The sequence below is a fragment of the Macrobrachium nipponense genome, chromosome 13, assembly GCF_015104395.2.
Source record: "Macrobrachium nipponense isolate FS-2020 chromosome 13, ASM1510439v2, whole genome shotgun sequence".
Lineage (NCBI taxonomy): Eukaryota > Metazoa > Arthropoda > Malacostraca > Decapoda > Palaemonidae > Macrobrachium > Macrobrachium nipponense.
In genome coordinates this window covers 64,218,125-64,237,909 of record NC_087206.1, presented here as the reverse complement: position 1 = coordinate 64,237,909, position 19,785 = coordinate 64,218,125, and the positions used below count along the sequence as shown (strand labels likewise).

Below are 19,785 nucleotides of genomic sequence, written 5' to 3'. Positions count from 1 at the left end.
TTGTAGAAGCAATATGAGGTCGATATAGCATTGGGAGCAGCTGGAGTACACCTGTTAAGTGCTAAGGGGGGAGCCCCAATGAGGTAGTTGCAGAAGCAATCTGAAGTCAATATAGCACACTTGTTTGTGTTTAGGAACAATTTAGAAAAAAATCGTACGAACCCAAAATAGTCTTCGTAAGAATACCGGCGGCGGGAGCATTATTGAATGCTGCTGTTATTGGAACAATGCTCGTAGCAGTAGAAAGGCAGAGACAGTAATGCAACTTTAAACCAAACAGTATCCTTCCTACCTACCGTCTGCGCCTTGCCAGCCAGATTAGAAATAGAAGAGCTGCAGCTTATCAAAAAAAATGAGACCCATTATATCGTCGCCTTGTATTAAACTCTCAGAGAGAGAGAGAGAGAGAGAGAGAGAGAGAGAGAGTATATTTGATACCCTCTAGGTCTTATAATTCCTACTCTCAGGAAATGGGGGATATTATTGTATTTTCAATTCCTGCAAGAGTTTCGTTGTAAACTGTTGTTCGTGCTGTTTAATTTTCCTTCTGTCTCGTCCTCTTCTTTCCGTTACTTTTTGTTATTCGTATTCCTCACCCCCATCCCATCCTCTCCCTTCCCCTCCCCTCCCCCTCCCCCGCCCCCTTCCCCTAACCCCTCACCCCCGGCCTCCCCAACACCATCGCCTGCCCCATCTCTTTTCTCTACCTTCCTACTGAAGATATCGGAACCAGTGACCCTAAGAGCAATTCATATTTATATATGTTTTAGTTTTATGTGGTTCTATACTAATATATTTGCATTAGTCTCGATTTTGTTTTATGGGGGGTGGGGCATTTTTTTTTTTTTTTTTCATTAAAATTCTCTCTCTTGTCCATAAGTAATTTTAGTTCCTAGCATTTGCGGAAGTAAACATTGCCTGTGCTTTTATTTTGTATGTATCTATATCCTTCATTTCTGTGGCCAACAGCGTACTGTTACACTCGTCCAAGATTCGAATTACAATGAAATACGGTTTAACGAACCAGTCAAGAAAAAACTACAACTTGAGACCAGTTTATTTATATTAAGTCTTTATTGGCTTTGTTTATGAATATGAATAGGAAGTTTGTAGATTTGGTCAATCTCAGTTGTGCCACATCATTACAAAAGTAATAAGCATTTTTCCCCGTATTATGTTTGGATAGGAAACGGAATATGATAAGATGTCGAATTGGCAATTTCTTTTCTGTCTGTGTATTTCTAACCTTATTTTTCACTCTGTTTTTCCTCCTGTTTGTTGGCATTTTTTTTATCATGAGACGGTAACGCTTCTTGTCCATCTTTAGAAGTTCTCTTCCCAAAGTCAGGAGAGGTACTTCTCATCTCAGTGTTTGCTTAGAAGAAGTTGGATTCATATACTTACATCCAGACCTGTCCTAATTGTTTTCATTTATCTCAACGTCAGGTTGAAAATGTCGCATTTGAGGTCTGTGAATTTGGTAACTGGTACATATTTAGTTTTCTGTAAAAGAAAACTGTTCAGGTGGCTGTTTGTCTGTCCGTTCGCACTTTTTCTGTCCGCCCTCAGATCTTAAGAATTATGAGGCTAGAGGGCTGCAAATTGGTATGTTGATCATCCACCCTCCAGTCAGCTAACTTACCAAATTGCAACCCTCTAACCTCAGTAGTTTTTATTTTATTTAAGGTTAAAGTTAGCTATGATCTTGCGTCTGGCATTTCTGTACAGCAAGTTCAATTGCGCATTTTATACTTGGTGTACTTGGCCCATGTGAGGGCTTTTAATATTTCCGGCAATGAAGTTATAAGGAGGTAAACATTTTTACCTGTATCTGCATCTATTTAAGCGTTGTGTGTAATTTAGAGTATCTCAAGGCCTATCGCACGCAAGTGGTTGTAACTTGGCATTAATATTTATTTGGTGACCTCTAAACGACAGGAATGTTCGGTTGCTGTATACTTTCAACACCTGCTGTGATATCCTTTTTATATCCCAAACCGAGGTGTGCACACCGAATTCTCAGTATACCTCTTCACCATCTTATTTAGTCTCTTTAAAAGATTTTCCTAAGGTTCACTTAAATATTAATTAGTTTTCAAATTCGCCTGTCGGTGTCACTTCCTCTCAATTAAGTCGCGTCATTCTGTTCATTATTAATAGCAATAAAATCGTTCGGTAACGTTCACGGTAAAATTATTTTCCCCTTTTATAATAAGATCTTTGGCAGCTTGGTTGGTTGTCCTTGAGAGAGAGAGAGAGAGAGAGAGAGAGGGAGATAGAGAGAGAGAGAGAGAGAGAGGAGAGAGAGAGATAGAGAGAGAGAGAGAGAGAGAGAGAGAGAGAGACCTAAATTTTAAGTTAGACTTCTCACTAGATGTTTCAGCTACGCTGGCCTGGAATCTCAAGTCGAATGAAAGGTACCAGTTTTTTTCATAAAGAAATATATATATATATATATATATATATATATATATATATATATATATATATATATATATATATATTATATATATATATATATATATATATATATATATATGGGGATACAATCCACAATGATGTAAAATCCCTCTTTAGTTTTATAAAATACATATTTCTTTTACAGCAAATTTCTAAAAGTACAGAAGGATTTTACTACATCCTTGTGGATTGTATCCCCATTTACTTAGATGTACGTCATAGTAACTAGCTTCAGCTTATATAATATATATATATATATATATATATATATATATATATATATATATATATATTATATATATATATTACATTATTAGGTTAACGTAAAACTATTATTATTTCTTTTGTTGATTTAAATCAGCCTTGTTTACTTTTTTGTTTACTTTTAAGTTAAATTTTTGCTGAGTATGTTTACTCTTGTGTTTCCGTAAGTTGAGTGGCTTTACGATTGTTTCAGTGTTTTTGCGCCTCCTCCTCCTTTTGTGTATTAGTGAACTATCGTTTTAACGATTGTTATTCTTTTGCTTTGAGTGTTATAAACACTGGGAAGGTGATGAGTGGACATGGTCGACCGGTCAACGGGAGTTCGGGTCTTGACAAGCTCTCACCAGTACTGTTTCCTGTCGCAGCATATACGTATTTTGATTTGGAGGACGACTTTGGATACTTGCCTTTTGGACCACGCACTTGGATATTTCGCTCACGGATTTTGGAAGACGCATATATACGTCTGTTGTGTGTGTCCCTGAATCACGGCTATTTCTCGCGCAGGTGTTGTTGTCACCTGCGACCTTCACACTGCTGTTGAGGGTTTAGCAGACGCTCAGTCATCTGTGACCGCCGTTTCTGCCCCTTGTTCCCGTCGGAGGATTTTTACGGGACCTGTGTCGTAGTTGTATCTCGGCACTGGATTCTGGATTTACCTGCCGTGTCATCCTCGTCCAGCTGTTATACGGGAGTGAGAGCTACTTGACTCGTGAGGTGGCTAGTAGGGAGTCTGTCGCCAGGTAAGACTTATAATCGTTCCTCTTCTCTCGGGACAATGTGTTGCCCTTCAGTACCTGGCTTTACAGTATTAGCCCTTTTGATAGCAGTGGATTGGTCACGGCCCAGGATTCAACTCCTCTTCTGGAATTTCACTTGAGGTGACAAAATTGTTTATTTTTGCAATTTTTAATTTTTATTTATTTAAATAAAATAATATATGTATAAGTTTACATGTATATGTTGTCATATTTGTTTGTGTGTCAGTATTTAGTGGACCGAGTTCCAGATTGTTTAGCTTTGTGTTGTAGGTAGGAATATTAAGGTTTTCCTTGTTATCATCTCTTACTTCCTTCTATCTTATTATTATTAGGTTATTGATTATTTTGGCTAGCCTTATTTTGGATCCAACTTGTTATATATTAAGTATGTTTTCTCTCTTGGGGTTTTCTCTTGTTTAGGGCTTAGTGTTTTAGCTTTAGGTTTTCTTGTAGTTCCCGAGAACCAGGTATTTGTTCTCTGAAAATTCTGTACAATTAAGTGTATTTAATCTCACAAGGTTGATTTAAGTCATTGTTCTAGTTTATAATAAATATTGTTAAGTTTTCTTGAGTTTCGTTTGTTCCGTCCTTCCTTGTCACTGAGGTACATTTACTGACTGCAATCCTTGAGAATATAAAGACCTAAAAAGAACCTGTACTGCAACCTGGGAGGTTGTAACAGTTGGCGACCGTGACAGGATTGCACTCAGGTGTTCTCAGTGTTTTGGTTGGCGGAACAGCGCTTGGGGGATTTAGCAGTATTTGTTTCTGTTTTTAGTGTCATTACCTTACTCCCCCTTTAATTTTGGAACCATGGATGAATTTATTTTTGATCCAGCTGAGTTTTTGGGATCGGCAGATTGCCTTAGGCATCTTCCTGTTCTGAATAAGGAGTATTTGGTGAGTTGTGCTCGCTGGTTAGGTGTGCCATTCAGGGCTGCAAACACTAGGGCCCAGTTGCTGATAGCTGTAAAAAATAAGGCTAGCCAAAATAATCAATAACCTAATGATAATAAGATAGAAGGAAGTAAGAGATGATAACAAGGAAAACCTTAATATTCCTACCTACAACACAAAGCTAAACAATCTGGAACTCGGTCCACTAAATACTGACACACAAACAAATATGACAGCATGTATACATGTAAACTTATACATATATTTATACATAAATAATAAAAATTGGGTGGCAAAATAAACAATTTCACCTCAAGTGAAATTCCAGAAGAGGAGTTGAATCCTGGGCCGTGACCAATCCACCCAACTGCTATCAAAAGGGCTAATACTGTACGCCAGGTACTGAAGGGCAACACATTGTCCCGAGAGAAGAGGAACGATTATACGTCTTACCTGGCGACAGACTCCCTACTAGCCACCTCACGAGTCAAGTAGCTCTCACTCCCGTATAACAGCTGGACGAGGATGACACGGCAGGTAAATCCAGAATCCAGTGCCGAGATACAACTACGACACAGGTCCCGTAAAAATCCTCCGACGGGAACAAGGGGCAGAAACGGCGGTCACAGATGACTGAGCGTCTGCTAAACCCTCAACAGCAGTGTGAAGGTCGCAGGTGACAACAACACCTGCGTGAGAAATAGCCGTGATTCAGGGACACACACACAACAGACGTATATATGCGTCTTCCAAAATCCGTGAGCGAAATATCCAAGTGCGTGGTCCAAAAGGCAAGTATCCAAAGTCGTCCTCCAAATCAAAATACGTATATGCTGCGACAGGAAACAGTACTGGTGAGAGCTTGTCAAGACCCGAACTCCCGTTGACCGGTCGACCATGTCCACTCATCACCTTCCCAGTGTTTATAAACACTCAAAGCAAAAGAATAACAATCGTTTAAAACGATAGTTCACTAATACACAAAAAAGGAGGAGGAGGCGCAAAAACACTGAAACAATCGTAAAGCCACTCAACTTACGGAAACACAAGAGTAAACATACTCAGCAAAAATTTAACTTAAAAGTAAACAAGGCTGATTTAAATCAACAAAAGAAATAATAATAGTTTTACGTTAACCTAATACCTTCCTCCCCCAAAACAAAAAAAATTATTCACATAGAATAACATAATATTATAGAGATACAAAACCAGATCAAGATAAATATTTAAACAACCCTGAAAAATAAAGGTTATAAATATTATTACAGTACACATGACAAAAGAAGCATAGCTTCACGAAGAAAACTTACCAAACCAGCCAATAGGGCACCTTAAAGAAGGATAAACCAAGACTCGAACGAGTACCAAAACAAAAAAACTGATAGACCTTACCGAGGTTGAACATACAAAAACAATGCACTTGACCAAACCTACATCTAAACTAAACCCTAAGATAAAGACTCACTCATACTCACACACATGCTTGCCATCATATTTTACTATGCAATAATAGTTTTTAAATAAATACAACCCAATGAAGACACGAGAAGGGCGAGGGAGGGACAAAAGCCAATATTACATACGAGAAAGGGCATCAGGAATACGGTTCTCAGATCCCTTAATATGTTTGATAACCAGAGAGAATTCCTGCAACTGCAGAGCCCACCTTAAAATCCTCTGGTTGGATCCTTTCATCCGTTCGATGAACACTAGAGGATTGTGGTCAGTCCAAATCTCTATAGGGAAAGAGAAATTAGTAACATAAGGTTTAAAATGTAGCAGAGTGCGAACCAAGGCCAAGGCCTCCTTCTCGATAGTGGAGTAACTTTTCTCCGCTGCCAATAACTTACGGCTGAAGTAAGACACAGGACGAACCTCTCCAGCCCCATTTCTCTGAAAGAGGACACCCCAATGCCTACATCACTGGCATCCACCGCAATAATGAAAGGTTTCTGAAAATCAGGAGACATTAATATTGGGTTTGACACCAACACCAGTTTAAGTTTAATAAAAGACTCTTCACATTGAGGAGACCACACAAATTTCTGTCCTTTTTCTAATAGCTTAGTAAGCGGCTGAGCAATGTCCGAGAAGTTTCGGACAAACCGCCTATAATAGCCCGTCATGCCGAGAACTCTCCGAACTTCTCTGACATTGCACGGCCTCTTCAAATTTACAATGGCCTCGAGATTGGCTTGTTTAGGGGCTACCTGTCCCAAAACCAACCTCATGACCCAAATAACATACTTTGGCCTTGCCAAATTCACACTTACCCAAGTTCACAACAAGACCGGCGGCCCTCAAAGCTTCAAAACACTTTTCTCAACCTTACCATATGAGTTCGCCAATCATTGCTGTGAACAACTAGATCATCAATATAAATTTCAGTGCCTTCCAAACCACAAATGACTCTGTTCATAAGCCGCTGAAAGGTACATGCAGCATTCTTCATCCCAAAAGGCATTACTTTACATTCGTAAAGTCCAAAGGGAGTTACAAAAGCAGAAATTTCCCTGGCTCGATCAGACAGGGGCACTTGCCAATATCCTTTCAACAGATCCAACTTGGTAATAAATTTTGCAGACCCTATCTGATCGAGACAGTCATCAATGCGGGGCAAAGGAAAGGAGTCATTTTTAGTACTGGCATTAACCATACGGTAATCCACACACATACGGTACTTCCCATCAGACTTCTTGACCAGAACAATCGGAGAGCTCCAAGGACTTATCGAAGGTTGGATTAGGTCATGCTCCAGCATATACTTTATTTCCTCCTCGACTATGTCCTCTTCACTGGATTTAGTCGATAAGGACTCTGCTTACGGGGGGAAGCACTGCCCACATCCACATCATGCTGAAGCAAACCTCGTCCTACCTGGCGAACTCTGAAATACTTCTGGAAAAGAACAGATTAAATTAATAATGTCCCTTTTCTGGGTAACTTCCAGATGGTCCAACCCTCCTTTCAAAACCTCTAGTTTTATATATTCATTTTGATTATTATTTTTGCCAACCATTACCTTTTTTTTTTGTGGAAATAAATATTGTAACTTTTGTTGAGGTGTTTGTTCTTTTGTTCCTAAATTGCTGTGTTGCATTTTTACTGACCGCAAATTCTGAGTAAAGACAAGAACCCTTGAAAGATATATATATATATATATATATATATATATATATATATATATATATATATATATATATATATATATATATATACATTACAAACAATGAATTCAGCAGAATGCTAGAAATAATCATGCTTAAATTCACTCTAGAGTCTAATAAACTGCTTATAAATAATCAGTCACGTGTACAGAGCAGATTTCTTCGAGTTCGTATCTTTATCGCTTTTCTGTTCATTGTCATTTGGCAAACAGTTGGTATTATGATCATTATGTTTCATGTCGTAAGTTTCTATTTTGTTACCCTTTATCCCAGGATTTTATTTATAGATAGCCGATTTATGCATACACCCAAAATTATTACAATCAGATATTTCCTAGACTAGAGACTGTACATATCATAGACAATAATCCCAAAGAAATATTATTCTTAGAATTGTACTGTGGGTCACATTCTAGGAAAAAATCATACAATCCATATTAATTGTCTGTACATGATTTTCTTCTTCAAGAGTGTTCACCATATTAAATAAAAACTCTGTCAACTCTCTGTTTAATATACTACTACAGCGGTACCTCGAGATACGAAATTAATCCATTCCAAGGCGGCTTTTGTATTATGAGTTTTTCGTATCTTGGAACACATTTTACATGTAAAATGGCTAATCCGTTCCAAGCCCTCCAAAAACACCCCAGTAAATTATATTTCCAGGCCTAAAACACATGTTCTAGGGTTACAACGCCGATCCGACGGAAGAAATATGACTCCAAAAATTCAAAATACTGTACATACTTGAGTAATATTCAACTGCATGTAATGTTCAACCCCATTTTTACTGCATATATTAGGACTTTAGCATATGTCCCTTAGCAATAAGCCTACCCTATGTTAGCAGTTGCTACTGTAGCCTAGTCTATGATTTTGACATCTAAACCTAAGAAGCTAAAAGCTTAGAATATGCCAATAAAATGTATAAATAATCATTATGTACTCATTTCAAATAATTATTAATTAATCATTAACTATAATACACAAACAAACAAAAAACAAACCTTCCAATCGATTGTTTACATTCAGCTCTTACCTCGAACGAGCGCCAAGCAATCATTTTTCCTAGCACACAGTAAGCCATAAATTGTCATTAGTATCTCTCTTCAACTAATGAAACTACCAAACAGTATAATAACCATTCATTTCTATTCTTTATTCTATCTTTACCTAATGGAGATAACGAGTTACTGACAGCAATAATGAAACATAAGTATACGTAACGTAATAATAAAACAGAAGAAGAATTCTAAAAAATACGTATTTGTTGGCAGTCTGATTTATTTTATAGTTTATGATATCTAATTCACAATTTTTTTTATTAAATGTATTGCATGTACTCATTTCAAATAATTATTAAGTAACCATTAACTATAATAAAAAAAAAATTAAAAGCTTCCAAACGTCTGTTTACATCCAGCACTTACGAGTATCGAACGATCGACAAGCAATCACTTTACACAGTAAGCCATAAATTTTCATTATCTCTCTTCAACTACTGAAACTACCAAACAGTATAATATTCTATTCTTTATTCTATCTTTACCTAATGTTTTTTTTTATTAAATGTATTGCATGAATAAGTTTTTCAATTTACAGCATCCTTTTACCAATAGAATACTTAAAGCACAAGGGGTAGATGCTGACCAATAGGAGAGCAGGACCTTATGGGGGGACTAGCATCAGGAACCAATGGGAGAGCGGGAGGATGGTGGCGAGTTTACTCAGTTGGCAGCACGGGAGTTTTAAAATTGTTCTCGGTGGTCCGGGCGAATCTCGGGACTTTACAGCAACAACCTTTCGTATCTTGAAAACTTTTCGTATGTAGAGCAGTAAAATTTTTCGCATTGGCTTTCGTATCTCGAGTTTTTCGTAAGTAGAGCCTTTCGTATCTTGAGGTACTACTGTAGTTGACCAACCCAGCATTGCTCGGGTAGTCTCTGAATGACAACCGATAAATCTCTCTCTCTCTCTCTCTCTCTCTCTCTCTCTCTCTCTCTCTCTCTCAACTCTTTGTAGTTGACCAACCCGGCATTGCCAGGGTAGTCTCTAAATGACAACCGATAAACTCTCTCTCTCTCTCTCTCTCTCTCTCTCTCTCTGTAATATGCTACTAGTTGACCAACCCAGCGCTGCCCGGGTAGTCTCTGAATGACAACTCTCTCTCTCTCTCTCTCATTCCTGTTAAAATAGTTGCTTCAGTTACATTACTCAGCATTTTTGACATTTTCCATTTCACCACTACATACTTTGTATAGTTCACTTGTTTTTGATGTTGGATATTCATATATATATATATATATATATATATATATATATATATATATATATATATATATATATATATACGAATCAAATATTGTAATTTTTATCCCTAATAAAAAGTTTCAATGTTCCTTTAAGCGAGCAAGGTTGAAATTCATTGGCATTGTTGTATATGAAATTTAGTGATGGTTTTCGGCTTAATGAATAAGTTCGGATTTGCATTTCATGCAGATTCCGGTTATTCATTAAATAGGAATGTAGCCAGTTTTAATGCTGAATTTATATCTTTCGTGATCGATTGGAAATACATTATGGTGGGTTTGGGAGTAAAGGATTTTGATTTTGAGTGAGTGTGTGTGTATGTGTATATATATATATATATATATATATTATATTATATATTATATATTAATATATATAATATATATATATATATATATATATATATATATAGATGTATATATTATATATAATAAAAGGAGCCCATAAAAACGCCAAAAATATAGAGAAAATATTATATTTCAGAGACTGCTATCTCTCTCTTCGAGTAGATGATTCATCTACCTGAAAAGAGAGACAGCAGTCTCTGAAATATAGTATTTTTCATTCTATATTTTGGCGTTTTTATGGCCTCCTTTTATTAGATGGAATTCAGTTGTAACAACATTTATACCAGTCATATATAGATAGATATATATATATATATATATATATATATATATATATATATATATATATATATATATATATATATATATATATATATATATATAGTCGCACAGAATCCCCGTTATCCTCAGCTTTTATGAAAACTTCCTTCGGCAGAGAATCTAATATCCGCAGGAGGTGAATTACGCGAAGATGTTTTGACATCTAATATGCTCTCGATCTCATTTCCAGGTGGAATCGAATAACGGCAACGCTGTATGTCATTCATTAATTTGAAGCCCCGAGGCAATGGTTCTCAGCCATTTTTTGGCCCTTGCACCCTTTTCACCATATGTCAGAATGTCATCCATTTCGCCCCCCCCCCCCCCCCCCCCCACCCCCCCCCCCCCCCCCCCCCCCCCCTCCCTCTTCCAAAAATTTTATCACGCGTCCCAAGAATGCCGAAGGAGGTCGGATCACGCCTTTTTTTTTATTAACAAGTGTAATTGACTTTTGATTACCATTTGTCGTCATCTTGTAGTAGAATGATTTTTAAGAACTAAAATAAGAGGTCCTGGCTGGTTCTGCCTATCTGCCATTAACCATATTGATAACATAATGTGTTTATGAGAATGTCTGCATTCTGAAAACCTATTGATTTTTCTATACACGTTAGTGGATGAATTTCTAGATGTTTACATCTAATATTTATATGGTTTTGTATGCCTCATAACGTGTAGTTATCATAAGTTAAAAAAAAAAAGCACCGAGAGAGAGAGAGAGAGAGAGAGAGAGAGAGAGAGAGAGAGAGAGAGAGAGAGAGAGAAAATAAATATTAATGTTGTCCTGACATAGATCAGTAGACCTGTCTCTGAAGGAAGGCATTTAATATACATACTGCAGGCTTTTATTTCACGAATGGTATATATATTTTCACATCACCATCACATTTCAGTGCCTCAGCGGCGTGATTGGTATGGTATTAGCGTCCCATCTCGGCGGTCGTGGGTTCGATTCTCGGCCATTCTATTGAGGAGTGAAAGATGTGTATTTCTGGTGATGGAAGTTCACTCTCGACGTGGGTCGGAAGTCACGTAAAGCCGTTGGTCCCGTTGCTGAATAACCATACTGGTTCCATGCAACGTAAAAGCACCATACAACAACAACAACAACATTCACATTTCGTAAGTTTCCTTTTTCCATCATCATTATCCAAACATCAACGCCAGTCCCCCCCCCTTCCCCCAGCCCCACCCCCTACCCCTCTGCCTTCCATCATCGTTACCAGCATCAGGAGAGAGAGAGTATCTCTCTTTCTCTCTCTCTCGGCATCAATAAGGCAGAGCCCCCCTCCAGGTTTCGCCGCTTTTCGAAGATTACATATTTGACAAAGGGGAAATCTCTGCTGGCATCCGAATAGACAGGGGAGTGAGAATACATACACAGCTCTTAAACCCCCCCCCCCCCTCCCCCCCGCCCCACTGAACTCCTTGAAGAACTTACTGAACGTGTTTTGAACGTCCTGTCCTGTGCAATTCTACAGGAGGCACTTTCCTGTTATCCTGAGGGTTTATGCACTGAGGGGCATTATTGGCAATATATAAATATATATATATATATATATATATATATATATATATATATTATATATATATATATATATATACACATACATACATACATCATACATACATACATACATACATACAAACTGTAACATAATGTAATGTATGTTTATATACAGATACGTAATGATAATGTTTGTAAGGTTCATGCATTGAGACAGTGTCAATACACACATACACAGATGTATAATAAATATTTATATATATAATATAATATATATATATATATATATATATATATATATATATATATATATATATATATATTATATATATTATTAATAAACTGTAATAACATAATGTAATGTATGCGTACTCTGTACTGGTAGTACGTAACCTACGTATGTGAATGTTTCCTGTAATTAATCTTGTCCTACTGCAGGATGCGAAGAGCTAGATCAGTTGATGTAAATGCGAACATATTTTAGAAATAATACACGCGCTTACCGGCGGACCCATCGAGTACTGTAATAATATTTGTTTACTTTTGCAAACATACCAAACTCTCCATCTACATTGACGACGGAATTGCACCCGTTAAATCTGTTTGCTCGCATCGGGGCGGAGTAGGAAAAATGATTTTCGAATTTATGTCAAGTGATTCCAGGAAATGCCGTCAAATCGTCCGTATGCAAAACTGTGTTTTTGTAAGTTTTTTGTGTTTGTTGGAACCTTTCAAATGTATTGGTTTCACAATATATTTCTGCAGTCAAATCATCCATATGCAAAACTGGTTTTTGAAAAGTTTTTTGTGTTTGTTGGAACCTTTCAAATGTATTGGTTTCACAGTAATTTTCTGCAGTCAAATCATCCATATACAAAACTGTTTTTTAAGTTTTTTGTGTTTGTTGGAACCTTTCAAATTTATTGGTTTCACAATATATTTCTGCAGTCAAATAATCCATATGCACGACTGTGTTTTTTAAATTTGTTTTGCGTTTGTTGGAACCTTTCTAATGTATTGGTTTCACAGCTTAGCCTTTCTTTTGGTTTCTGTTTTTAAATCTTCCATATGCAAGACTGTTTTTTTTGTGTGTGTGTTTGTTTGAACCTTTCAAATTTATTAGTTTCACAACCTGGACCTTGTTTTGGTTTCTGCCTTCAAATCGTCCATATGCAAAACTGTTTTTGTAAGTTTTTTGTGTTTTTTTGGAATCTTTCAAATTTATTGGTTTTCACAACATGGACCTTGCTTTGGTTTCTGCCATCAAATCGTCCATATGCAAGACTGTGTGTTTGTAAGTTTTTTTTTGTGTTTGTTGGAACCTTTCAAAGTTATTGGTTTCACAACTTGGCCTCTCTTTTGGTTTCTGCCGTCAAATCAGTATGTTTTGTGTTTGTTGGAACCTTTCTGCCGTCAAGTCATCCATATTTAAGACTGCGTTGGTATGCTTTTTGTGTTTGATGGAACCTTTCAAATTTATTGGTCTCATTACCCATGGTGCTTAATTCTGGAGGGTTGCATGATTGAATTTGACACCTTTCAGAGTTGTTTTGTAGCGTGCCTGTGCCTTTGAAGTCGAACCAATTTTACCTTTTGGAGATGATGGTACTTTTCTTGGCCACTTTGTTACAGATTTCATGGTACTTGGTCATGCAAGTTTTACGGGAACTTCTTTTTTATTTCGTTTTACTTTTTAAAGTAATTTATTTATTTATTTTTGCAAGCTAATGGTGCTCTATTCTCGAAATATTGCTCAGGTTTCTAAATTGTGCATAATTTGGGGTTCCTGGTTCCGAAAGATTTCGTGGTTCTTGAGTTTTGTAATTGCTACCCGGCCCCCACCCATTCTTTTTTTTTTTTTTTAGATAAATTTCAAGGTTTTGATTTTGTAATATACACTAGTTGGACTTCATCTTGTGTCACATTGGCCCTGAAATTTAAGAGCATTTTCGAAACCTTAAAACACAGCAAGTAAATTCCACACTATTAATTTTTTTTTTTTTTTTTTACAAAATTATCCACGACTTATTTCGAAGAGGGTTGGTCAATCAAAGCTTCGAGCGTACGATATGAAGTGGAGGGAGGGTGGGTGGGTGATGATTTGATAGTGGTCCCAAACTCCTCCTTTCTTCCAACCCCCCCCCCCCCCCCCCCCCCCGCCCCCCACCAACCCCACCCCACCCCCAAGAGGTCGTGGATTCCTTTCATCCCTTCCTCATAAGGGAACTTTTACTCTCTCTCAGAAGCCTTATCAAGCGATGCATACAAAGTCGCCGTCGGCTGTTCTAATGGTGCGATTACAGGCTGTTTGGGATCCGACGGCTTTTCTCCTCCTCATTTCTCGGCTTTTCTCGGCTTTTTATCACGTGCCGTTTGGATATCTTGTATTCGTTCTGGACTCCATCGAGGGCTGTTATTTGTCTTGTTGTCGTGTCTTTTTCCCAATCTTTTTAGATATTCTTTAGTGGTTTTTAATTAATTAATTAATTAATTTAGTATTTTTTATTAAGTTAATGTAGCTATCGTGAATGGGTGTTCGATTAATCGTGATCTTATCAAGATGATTTTATCACTGTTTATGAGTCTTTTCTACTTCAGTCGCCAGATCTTTTTTTTGTGCGTTGTTTGTGTGTATGTATGTGCGCGTTGCTTAGTGATATGGGAGCTTTACTTTGCGAATTATCTACAGGTTTTTTTTCCAGAATGTAATCATGGTATATTAGTGTTTTCTTTATTTACTGGTTGGAAACTGCAATGTCTTGAGTTAATATTCCCGAGACCTTGAGTACTATGTGAGAACTTTGGGTCTTTTTTTATTTATTTATATATTAATCTTTAATTTGGGAATTTGTAAGGTTTTTGATTACGTAACTCTTTATAATCGTGATTACGGGAGTCATTTGTGTCTGATGTTGGGTCATTTTTTTTATCATCCCTGTCTTGTCAATTTTTATGATCTTCCCCCGTTTAAGAGGTACTTACAAGGCGTTTCATCTTGTTCACTGAAAGCTCTGAAGTTCGGGAACATTTCCAGGCCCCAAGAATTGTACATACACCACCGAAGATCAATTTGAGGTTACTCCTCTTCCACGGAATAATTATATACGTTCTCATTATAATGAAGCAGCATTGTGGCGTATAGCAAAGAGCTTCTTAAGTCGAAAGTGAACAAGGCGTGATCCGACCTCCAGCTTGCTCTGGGCGCGTGCTAAAATCTACTGTCATATAGCGCGTCGATTCATCAACGAAAATTTAAATAAATACTCTATGTTTTTATTTCTCTCATCGGTACAGTTTATGTCCCGAAATGTTTTAGCTTTCGTTGCATTTGTTGGTGTCCGTGCGTATGTGTGTTTCCGTTTTACGTGCTTTTGCAAGTTGAGATTGTCGTTTTTGATTTGTAGTTTATCCAGACATTTTTTGATATGTGCCATTTTGTGTCACACTGGATTTTCTTCAGAGGTAGTCCTGTGTCCTTCGTGTGATTTCAGCTCTGCGAGTGTTGCCTTTTCCCTGTTAATATATTGTATTCGCCCTAATTCCTATCATGGTTTGTGATTTCGCCCGGTCTTTGATCTCTCTCTCTCTCTCTCTCTCTCTCCTTTACCACTGATTGGTCGCTTCTCCGAAACTACTCAACCTTGTTTGTTATCCTCGAGAAAGCGTATAAAGGCCTTCCTCCCTTTAGAGAGGTCTCTGTAGACGATCTCTGTAGACGATCCTTTCCCCTGTATTGGATGTAGAACCTGGTTGGACGTAGCAAGGGTGAGAGAGAGAGAGAGAGGTGAAAGCCGTTGGAAAGGGAAGAGGAGAGCGAGAGAGAGAGAGGTCAAGTCAAGACAATTGTTCAGAGACCGAAAACAGTGTTAAAAGGGAAAAGTATTTAAATCTTCTAAATTATGAAAATGGGAACATTGAAAACAAATAAACTGATAATGAGTGAGAAAGAATAACGTAGAGAGAGAGAGAGAGAGAGAGAGAGAGAGAGAGAGAGAGAGAGAGAGAGGTCAAGTCAAGACAATTGTTCAGAGACCGAAAACAGTGTTAAAAGGGAAAGGTATTTAAATCGGCTAAATCATGAAAATGGGAACATTGAAAACAAATAAACGGGTAATGAGAGAGAGAGAGAGAGAGAGAGAGAGAGAGAGAGAGAGAGAGGTAAAGTTAAGATGTAAACGTTTAAAGACAGGAAACAATGTTAAAATGGTAAGATATTTAAATAATTTAGAATATGAAAATGGGAACATTGGAAACAAATAAACAGATAATGCGAGAAAAAGAATAAAATGTAGAGAGAGAGAGAGAGAGAGAGAGAGAGAGAGAGAGAGAGATAAATGTAAAATTGGGAGAAATGTTGGAAGAGGAAGAGTGAAATCTTGCTCAAGAAGAGATGTTAAGCTGTAAGAGGAGGGAATGGATGAAACAAGGTGAAGAGAGGGTGAAAGAGATATTCGATGGGAGATAGAAAGACAGAGATAGAGATGTTAGCAGGAGAAATTTGAATTTAAAAAAAAAATTAAAAAATTTTATTAGAGAGATGGCAATCAAAAATTGCAAGACATTTTGAAGGAGAAAAATATTAACACACCCACATATATATATTTTATAGATATGAGTATGTGTGTGAAACAACGCTCGAGTAAGCTGAAGGTCGGATCTCGCATTGTTTTTTTTTTTTTTAGTAACGCGACCCTAATACTACCCTGGAAGTAGCAAGGAAATTAATGTTACTGTTGGTATTTTTAGATTTAATTTGTAATGAGTCCGTTGGATGGAAATGATGTTGATAATCATACTAGACGCCGTTATCAGTTGGTTATTATTATAATTATAATTTTAATCGTTTTTTTTTTACTTGTAACTCGTGTGATATTCAGTCGTGGTTGTCAGCTGATCTCATTGTTATGAATATTTCTCATCATAACCTGTCTTGATTAGGACTAATTGTTCTTCGTTTAAATGTTTTTATCAGTACCAGTTGAATTAACATCTTTCCCACATTAAGTAGGTTATTGTGTGTCATATATATATATATATATATATATAATATATATATATATATATATATATATATACATATATATCCATATATAATTATATATTATATAATACATATATATATATACATATATATATATATATATATATATATATATATATATATATATATATATTATATATATATACATACACACATACACACCACACACACACACTCACACACACACAATACCCTACTTATGTGAATATTTTATTAGATATAGATAGATAGATAGATAGATATACATATATGATAATAATAATAATAATTATAATAATAATAATACCCGAAAATTTGACTACTCCCACTGAAATTTTTTACCAATAGAAATCCAATCGTTTTTTACTATTACATAATTGAGATATGTCAACCTTCGATGCGTTTCTCACCAGTTTAAGCAACAATGAGAAAACAATAATTAGAAAAATAGAGAAGAACCTTTATAAGATTAATGCAGCTGAGGCAGCAATCACTTTTAATAAAACATGCTTAAAAGAGGGTTTACTTCCAGCATACAATTGTATCTGAGATGATTGTCTTAAACCTTAAATTGCACCCATTGTTTACGCTTGTTTGGGAAGGTTTCTTATCTTCCAGGTGTGTCGGATTCTAGGTACTAATCTCTTTATAATCCCTATCTGTCAGTTATACGAATCTTCTTGTATTGTCTTTTCTCGTATTTATGTCAGTCTCTGCTCAGTAAAGGACGTTTAACGTCGAAAGATCTTGCAGATCCTCCTTCGTTTATTTTTCCTTCGTGGCATATATCTTTATTATAGGAAATTTATCACGTTCCTAACCTTTTCATGTATTCAGTTTTACATATATATACTTATATTATATAATCATATATATATAATATATAATTATAGCTACTATATCGAATATATAATATATATAATATATATCATATTATATTATATATAATTATTAGTAATCAATAGCGATAAATCGACCTTGTCTGTTGGAATCTAGTTTTTCAAATGTCTGTATTTATCTTTATCTCCTTTTTCTCCTTTTCCATTTCCTGTTTTAATGTTCAGTATTCCAAGGCTTCACTGGTACTGTACTGTTATATGCAAACACTATACTATCACTCAGCGAACCAAAGCGTTATCGATTCTCGCAAATTACATATTTTTATCATTCTTATAATGTAAATAGGCAGTAATCTTCATTATTTATTTTCGCAAACCTCCATCATTTCCCTGATTTATTTATTTATTCCTACCTGCCTCTCATCCTTCGATCCTAAACGTCATTATTCCTTCTTCCTTTCGTTTCGCATTATTCCTCTTTCTCTACTTTTTTTCGTAAATCGCCGTTACTTTCTTTTTATTCTTTTCCATCCCAACTTTCTTTATCAGTGATCTCGGATTCTCCTTTCTTTCTGACATTCTTAAATCTTAATTTTTTTATTTAATTTTTTTAAATTAATTAATTTTTTTTTCTTTCTGACCTCCATTATTCCTCCTACCTTAGTAACCGATCTTCCTTGCTTTTCTCAAACGCCCAATATTTTTTCCCTCTTAAGTTCCTTTCTTATTTTTCCTTTTTTTTTTTTTTACTTCCATTATTCCTTCTACCTTTCTACCCGATATTCCTTGCTTTTCTCAAACGCCCAATATTTTTTCCCCTCTCAAGTTCCTTTCTTATTTTTCCTTTTTTTTTCCTTTTTTTCTGACTTCCATTATTCCTTCTACCTTTCTACCCGATATTCCTAGCTTTTCTCAAACGCCCAATATTTTTCCCCTTTTGGCCCTCCTCTCCCTCCGCCTCTCTCCACCTTTTTGCGATCTTCGTACTTTTTTCCTTTTTCTTCTTCTTCTGCTTCTTCTTCTTCTTCTTCTTCCCTTCAGCTCTCGTAGATGACCTATTTCGGCGGGATTGCTCCATTGGAGAATTTTCACTCCGGACTTATTTTGCATATGAATCGAAACGCTGATGGCAATTTAACTTTTTTTTTTTGGCCCCCTCCTGTAAAACGGAGGTTTACCTACAGTAAATGTATGCCAGAACTTCGCTTAAATTGCAGTTTAAGTTAAAAGATGGTGTATTTTTCAACTTTCAAACCGCGCTCCTTAGTTTCGTTTTGGGGCAAGGGGCGGGGGGGGGAAGGGGGGGGGGGGGGGGGGGGGGAAAGAGGGAGGGAAAGGGTTAACTCCTAATACTCTCGCTTCAGATACCCGCCCCCTACCACAGGGGCAGGCTTAGAAACCCTCCCCCCAACTTAGTTACGTTTTGGGGTTGGGGTTGCTGGAAGAGGAGGCTGGGGATTAACTCCTAATACCTCTGGCTTCAGATACCTTCCCAACCACAGAGGGGTAAGTTCAGAACATGGTTCAGACAACCCTCCCCGCCACCCCCTTACCCAAAAAACCCCAACGGACCCCCCCCACCAACCAACCTCCACCCACTGTATCAAGAAAGGGTGTTTTTGCTTCGGCAAAGCCTTTTAAAGATAGTAGCTCTCTCTTGCTTAAGACAAAAGATCGCTCCATGGTCGTCGTCCTCTCTCTCTCTCTCTCTCTCTCTCTCTCTCTCTCTCTCTCTTCCAGTGTAATGGACTCCGTAACAGCATGTTTTCAAGAAGTGACGCGGAAGGAGTTTTAAAGTATTTTCAAGGATCGCGCTTCTTCGCTGTTTGATATTAAAAACAATTGAATCCAGCCCCCTTTTATTGGTGTTGTGATAAATAGTATGTTAT

The 19,785-nt window shown here is 36.8% G+C and overlaps 1 protein-coding gene across 1 annotated transcript in view; it reads right to left on the bottom strand.

The window, feature by feature from the left end:
• The window catches only part of LOC135225357 (uncharacterized), a 62,971-nt gene that overhangs the window by 12,019 nt on the left and 31,167 nt on the right, over window positions 1-19,785 (bottom strand). The window contains exons 2-4 of the mRNA XM_064264690.1: window positions 6,233-6,334; window positions 3,338-3,405; window positions 597-738 (exon numbers count right to left, since the gene is read on the bottom strand). Of these exons, the coding sequence (XP_064120760.1) occupies window positions 597-738; window positions 3,338-3,405; window positions 6,233-6,334 (312 nt within the window). The remainder of the gene's footprint in view (window positions 1-596; window positions 739-3,337; window positions 3,406-6,232; window positions 6,335-19,785) is intronic.